The 6,734-nt window shown below is 54.7% G+C and overlaps 1 protein-coding gene across 1 annotated transcript; it reads left to right on the top strand.

The window, feature by feature from the left end:
* Nucleotides 1-4,872: 4,872 nt before the first annotated feature.
* On the top strand, nucleotides 4,873-6,225 carry PNMA3 (PNMA family member 3). Its single transcript, XM_008160936.3, has one exon. It carries the CDS (start codon nucleotides 4,873-4,875, stop codon nucleotides 6,223-6,225), a length of 1,353 nt encoding a protein of 450 aa, XP_008159158.1.
* The last annotated feature ends 509 nt before the right edge of the window (nucleotides 6,226-6,734 follow it).

Raw genomic sequence — 6,734 nt, 5'->3', positions numbered from 1 at the left:
AGAAAGTTACGGAAGGGTGTTCTAAGGGTTCTGTCTTCTTCCAAGCTGGGCAATTTGTGAGAAATTTGAGGCTATGGGAGCCAGTTCAGGGCAGGGAGGATGATGCATTCCCTCTATAAGATTTGAAGGATGGCCGGCTTGTATGGCTCAGTGGTTGAGCATCGACCTATGAACCAGTAGGTCATGGTTCCATTCCTGGTCAGGGCACATGTCCAGGTTGCAGGCTCGATCCCCATTGCGGGGTGTGCAGGAGGCAGCCAATCAATGATTCTCTATCACCATTGATGTTTCCATTACCTTCTCCCTCACCCTTCCTCTCTGAAATCAATAAAAGAATATTTTTTAAAAAGTTGAGGGAGCCTTTTGATAATATTTTTATGATACTTTTATATATGTTACAGAGAGGAACAGGAATCCCAGCTTACCTCTGAACAGACTGAACATACTTCCAGGAGCCCATCAACATTGCCCTCTTCTTCTGAGTCATTCTTTGAGGGGAAGGGCAGAGTCCTGGGAAGGTAGTGCTGGGGGAAGAGGAAGAAGCCATTAGAGACTCTGGCCCTGCCTGAAGCAATCACACTCCTAAGCTAAAAATATCCACACTGATGGGGAACTCCTTACCTGTGAAATGGCACTGTCAGATGTTCTACCTGCCTCACAGGCACTGGAGTCAAAATTAGATAAGAAACATAGCAGTGGTTTGCTAAGTAGAAGCCTGAATGAAAGGAATGATCGAATGCCTGGCTGGCAAAAACCTTGGCAAGACAAGGTTTCCACCAGGCAGAAGGTGACATCAGAGCTACTCCTCTATACCCAGCCCCATGAAGAGAGAACACTGTGGCTGGGCTGTCCAGTAAGGCAGCCATGGAGCCACTGTGGCAATGAGCACTTGAAATGTGAGTCTGAGTTGAGATGTATACAGGTGAAGTACACACCAAATGTTTAAGAGTTAGTTTTAAAAAACCAGAATAAAATACTAGTATCTCATTGATAACTTCTTATATTGATCACAGGTTGAAATGATAATACTTTTACATATGTTGGATTAAATAAAACACATCATTGAAGTTAATTTCACCAGTTTCTTTTTAATTCTAAATATGGTTATTAGAAAATTTGAAAAGCATACATGTAGTTCGAATTATGTTTCTATTGGACAGTGCTACCTCTGGAGGAAATCCTGCCTGGTACTCCACCATGTGTCCTCTTGACATCTCCAAAGCAATGGTTGTCTTATTTCCCCCAACCATCTAGCCTGGCAGTCCTCTGCCCCAGTGCAAAGGTTTCCTCCTCCCTCTGACTAGGAAAAGGCTGACCTGCTCCTACTTCCATCACTGCCTCAGGGACATCAGGGTACTTGCCATGCATGCCCACGGAGAATGCTGTCCCCCCCTGCTCCCATCCCTCCCCCCTCTCCCCTCCCCCGCAGCTTACCTTCAGTGCCCAGCCCAGCCTCACCACCTCACTGATCTCCTCCAGCAAGCTCTCCTCCAGCAGTCACAGGCGCCAAAGCCAGGCCATCACCATGGCAACTTGGTGTCACTGGACAGCATGAAGAGGGCAAACCCGACTCTCTCTGGTTTGGTCCTGGGCAGTCGGACCTGCATTACCACCATTTGTCCACCATCCAGAACTGTAATGTCAGTGCTGACATGTACACATAAGGAACTGTTGGACATTGAAATCGGGTCTCAAAAGAACTGTTGGTCCAGAAAGAAACTTACTACAGACTGATTCATTTGCCTGTCACCATAACCATTATTGCTCGTCTCACATTCGGTTCTTATAAGTGTATTTCTAGTAGCACATGATCTCACTCATCTAGGGGAAATAATGAACAACATAGACTGATGAACAAGAACAGACCCAGAAACAAGGAGGCATCGATCGGACTGTCGGGCCTCAGAGGGAGGGTAAGGGAGGGTGGGGGGAGGGGGGAGAGATCAACCAAAGGACTTGTGTGCATGCATACAAGCCTAACCAATGGTTGGGGACAACAGGGGGGTAGGGGCATCCGTGAGGAAGGGGTGTGGGATGGGAATGGGGGGATGAGGACAAATATGTGACACCTTAATCAATAAAGAAATTTTAAAAAAAAGAGAGAAGAGGGCAAACCTCAGGCCTCCCTTAGATGGCTCTGGAAGGATGCCAAGCCTGCCACCTGCCCACGTGGAGCCTGCGCCCTGCGCCACGCCCACCCGCCCACACCTCCACTCCAGCCTTCCAAGCTCCTCCCCAGCCTGGGTTGCAAGGTCCCACAGATTCCTGGTCTGGCACTTCTCAGAAGGGGGTGTTAGCCACCATTGCCCACCAAGGACACACAAAGGTGCTAGAATCCTCCCAAAGGATCCTGGGAGTTGTAGTCCATGGCCCAGGCGCAGGCTTGGTCTAGATGGGCGTCGCCCCTCCACAGGTGGTCGCAAGGAGGCAGAAAGGGCGGAGTCAGCTGCAAGAACTTTGAGGACCAAAGACTTTGGTAATGAACTGTGCCCAACCACGCAGCGGCAGGCTCCCATTGGCCAAGCTGCCTGGTAACACACCTGCAGCCATGTGTGTCAAGGCGGGGATGGGAACAGTTTGGGTCCTGGACAGATACGTGGTGTTCCTGCAGACTTCAGGGGGCACAATGAGAATTATGAAGGTTAATTCCCACTATAACTCAAGGTGGAGTGCTTTCCGTGGGTCAGGCACTGTGCTAGGCGCTGGAGAGCAGGGAACTCAAGCACAGTCCCTGCTGTCGGTGAGTTTAGCAATGACACTGCATTGGATCAAGTTGCAAGGATGCATGCAGGGAGCTACTGAGAATGGTAGCTAATCACTAGTCCACAGCAAAGGAAAAGAGTAGGACCCGGCAGGGAACCTTCAACTAGAGCAATGCCTGAAATACCCAGGCCTCAACCTCTGCAGAGCCTGATTCAGTTATGGGTCTATAGACCAAGTGCATGGACCAGACAGAGCCCTGCTGTAAGGAACAATACCACTTAGCCAGGCAAAAGTGAATGGCTAATACTAGTTACACCAACCATCTCCCTTAACACCCCAAACAGGATCCAATCCAAACCAAAATTCTATTCATTCTACTTTAAAATATCTTTCAAATTCCTTTACTTCTCTCCACTTCCAATATTACCAACACTAGAGGCCCGATACACGAAATTCTTGCAAGAGTAGGCCTTCCTTGCCCAGCTGCCAGCACTGGCTTCCCTCTGGCACCCGGGACCCGGCTTCATCCGGAAGGTCATCCAGAAGGATGTCCAGAAGGACATCTGGTCAAATTAGCATATTTTGCTTTTATTATTATAGATAGTCCAAGCCAGTAGCCTACAACAATGGAGTTTGTATGCCTCTAGGAATGTACAAGGATTAGGTGGGCAAGGCCACGTTTAATTTCTAGGTGTTTCATATCCAGGTGCTTGAGATCTGACAGCTTGTGTGGCTGGGGAGTGGCCTACCCACAGGAGGTGTGAATGTGGTTGGCAGACCACTGGGACCCCTGCCTGAACAGCAGTCACTCCCTCCCTCCTTCCTGGGACCCAATTGAAAGAGCAAAACCCACAGCCTACTGCCCACAGGGAAAGGCAAGCCCAAGAGGTTAGACTCCAAGTGGAGAAAGCAGTTCCTCCAGACATAGGACTTGCAGCGCACAAAAAGGGAAATGCCCCAGCCAAGCTGGATACTAGGTCACCCTTTTTGATGCAGGCCCTTGTCACAAGGGCAATGAATCGCTTTGGCCCACCCTGCACCCTCAGTGGCAGACATCTGCAGCCCCCAGCCCCCAAGTGAGGTGTGGGCAGCGACCTGCGTGGTGTGTGTGAGCGCCCATGTGTGCATGTAGCCTCTACTCCACGGAATCACACCAGGTGCACCTCTAGACGAGGTGCCCCATGCCTAGCCTTGAGGCAGGACCAGTCCCAGGTGGGGAGAGGGAGAGGGAGGGGGAGGGGAAGAGCAGGTGAAGAAGCCCCTGAGGCTCCCCACCTCTGGCCTGAACGCACCTGTGGGGGCGCACCTTGGGCCCGTCCAGCATTCTCTGGCGGTCACCCCAGTGTGTGGACCCCACCCCACGCTAGCGCCCCAATGGCATGTTCCAGGAAGGGCGGGAGACAGGGCTGGAACCCAGGGGCTACCACCTGTGCCCGCTCCCCCTCGGAGGCGGGGGAAGTATCAGGTGACGTCAACCGAGGTCCCGGGGAGCCCGCAGCGGTGGCAACCGCCCTGCCGCGTGACCCGCGCGCGCCAATGGCCTGGCGGTCTCCGGGGCAACGTGGAGGGTCCACGCTCCGCAGCTACTGCGCCCCCGCCCCTAGTCCGCACTGCAGAGAGTGGTGGCGAGCAGGCGCCGGAGCGCTGACCCACGTGCGGCGCTGAGACAGGAACAGGGAAAGGAAGAGGGAGAGACAGGAAGAGAGCCAGGGAAAGAGGGGCGTCGGACCCCCACCCCCTCTGCACGTCGCCCCGCGCCCCTCTTTTTGGGACTGATATCAGAAAGGACCCCACCCCAGGAGAAGGTACCAGACTCGGGGAGGGCGCGCGTGGACCCTGGAGACCCCGCCGCCCCCCACCCACTCCGGTGGGATTGCGGCAGCCTGCCAGGGCTGGGAGCCGTGTGGGGAGGAGGCTGCGGCCCCCTTGGGCCTTCGGAGCGTGGGGGTCCAGCCTGGGCTGCAGAGGCGCTGCGGGAGGAGGAGGGGGAGCAGCAGCAAGGGGGTGGGAGGGGGGGGGGTTTCAGCATTAACCTGGCTCTCGCCTCGTTCATATTCACAGGCGGTGGAGACCTGGGCTGTCTGCTGTCGCCCTGGGAGTTGGCCCAAATTTCTGTGCATCGCGCACTGATCATTGCCCCCTAAGTTAGACGCTGTAGAGATTGGTACCATGCCGTTGAGCCTGTTGCAGGACTGGTGCAGGGGGGAACATCTGGACACCCAGAGGTCTATGCTCATCCTGGGGGTTCCTGAGGACTGTGATGAGGATGAGTTTGAGGAGACTCTTCAGGAGGCTCTCAGGCACCTGGGCAGGTACAGGGTCATCGGCAGGATGTTCAGGAGGGAGGAGAATGCCCAAGCGTGTCTCCTGGAGCTTGCCCAAGATATCGACTATGCTTTGATCCCCAAGGAAATCCCAGGAAAGGGGGGACCTTGGGGGGTGGTGGTAAACCCTCGGAACTCGGACGGTGAATTTCTCAATAGACTGAACCACTTCTTAGAGGAGGAAAGGCGGACAGTATCGGACATGAACAGAGTCCTTGGATCAGACATCAATTGCCTGGCTCCCAGAGTGGCCATATCCCCTGATTTCTGGATTTGGGCCCAGAGCCTGGGGGCAGTAGTACAGCCTCTGCTAGAACAGATGTTATACCGGGAGCTCAGGGTGTTCTCTGGGAACACCGTATCTATCCCTGGGGCACTGGCCTTTGAGGCCTGGCTGGAACACACTACTGAGGTGCTCCAAATGTGGCAGGTGCCTGAGGGGGAGAAGAGGCGGAGGTTGATGGAATGCTTGCGGGGGCCTGCTCTCCAGGTGGTCAGCGGGCTCCGCGCCCACAATGCTGCCATAACTGTGAAAGAGTGCCTGGCAGCCCTGCAACAGGTGTTTGGGCCCGTGGAGAGCCGCAAAATCGCCCATGTGAAGTTTTGTAAGGCCTATCAGGAGGCAGGAGAGAAAGTGTCTAGTTTTGTGGTCCGGTTGGAACCCCTGCTCCAAAAAGCCATCGAAAAAAATGCAGTATCCCGGAGGAATGTGAATCAGACGCGCCTGAAACAAGTCTTAAGTGGGGCGAACCTTCCTGACAAACTTCGAGACAGGCTTAAGCTGATGAGACAGCGGAGGAAGCCTCCTGGTTTCTTGGCCCTGGTGAAGCTGCTGCGTGAGGAGGAGGAGTGGGAAGCCACCGTGGGCCCTCTGAGGGAGTGTCTGGATGGGTTGGAAGCAGGCTTCAGGTCCCCTGCCAGGGCCTGTGGTTTCCGAGCAGTGTCTTTTCCTGGCCCTGGCAACATTCTGCAGGCCAGGTCTTCCCAGAGTTCCCGGCGCAGGAGGGGCAGGGGCCGAAGGGGAGGTGTGCCAAGGGCTGGCTCTGGAAGTTTAGGAAAATGGAAACACCACACATTCTGCTATAGTTGTGGAGAAAACGGCCACATCAGGGCAGAATGTAGCAACGCTCCCAACCGCCGCTTGGTGAAGCAGATGAGACAGGCTGCCATAGAGTCGGGAAACGGCAACCGGGCTTGAGACAAGAGCCATCCCAAGTCCAAAGCCAGATAGGCTCAGGAAGACAGGGCAGCTCTTCTTCCTGCAGGCAGAGGAGACGAAAGAGATCTTGGAAGAAAAGGAAGGGGCATTCCACACAAATAGCGGAGGACTTGAGTGGGGCAGAGAAGCAGGGCAGTGAGGACCAGACTAAGCCCCCTCATCCTCCAGCAGCTGAAAGGGACCCCACCCATGAGGCCAACCTCCCCTCAGGGAGAGACAAGCATAGAGTCCTGAAGAGTTACCAGCGACACAAGCAAGCGGCCACCACACCCAGCACACGGGGTGCTCGAGCCATGAGCAGGGGCCCCACCATGGCAGAAGTTGAAGGCGTTGCAGCTGAGGACTCAGGCATGGGCCCCGTCATCTGGCCTCCCCCAAACGCCCACCCTGTGGACTCAGAGCTAAGAATGCCGACAGGCCCATGGGCCCCCTGGGGCCCAGAAGAACCTTCCCCGGGGCCACCCCTGCCAGAAGAAGCCAGCACCAGT

The sequence above is a fragment of the Eptesicus fuscus genome, chromosome 1 (assembly GCF_027574615.1).
Source record: "Eptesicus fuscus isolate TK198812 chromosome 1, DD_ASM_mEF_20220401, whole genome shotgun sequence".
Lineage (NCBI taxonomy): Eukaryota > Metazoa > Chordata > Mammalia > Chiroptera > Vespertilionidae > Eptesicus > Eptesicus fuscus.
The sequence above is the reverse complement of the archived record's forward strand: the minus strand, read 5'-3'. Positions and strand labels throughout refer to the sequence as shown.

Excerpts from the sequence above, each read along its gene's own strand:
- PNMA3 (XM_008160936.3), top strand. The coding sequence starts at position 4,873 with ATGCCGTTGAGCCTGTTGCAGGACTGGTGCAGGGGGGAACATCTGGAC.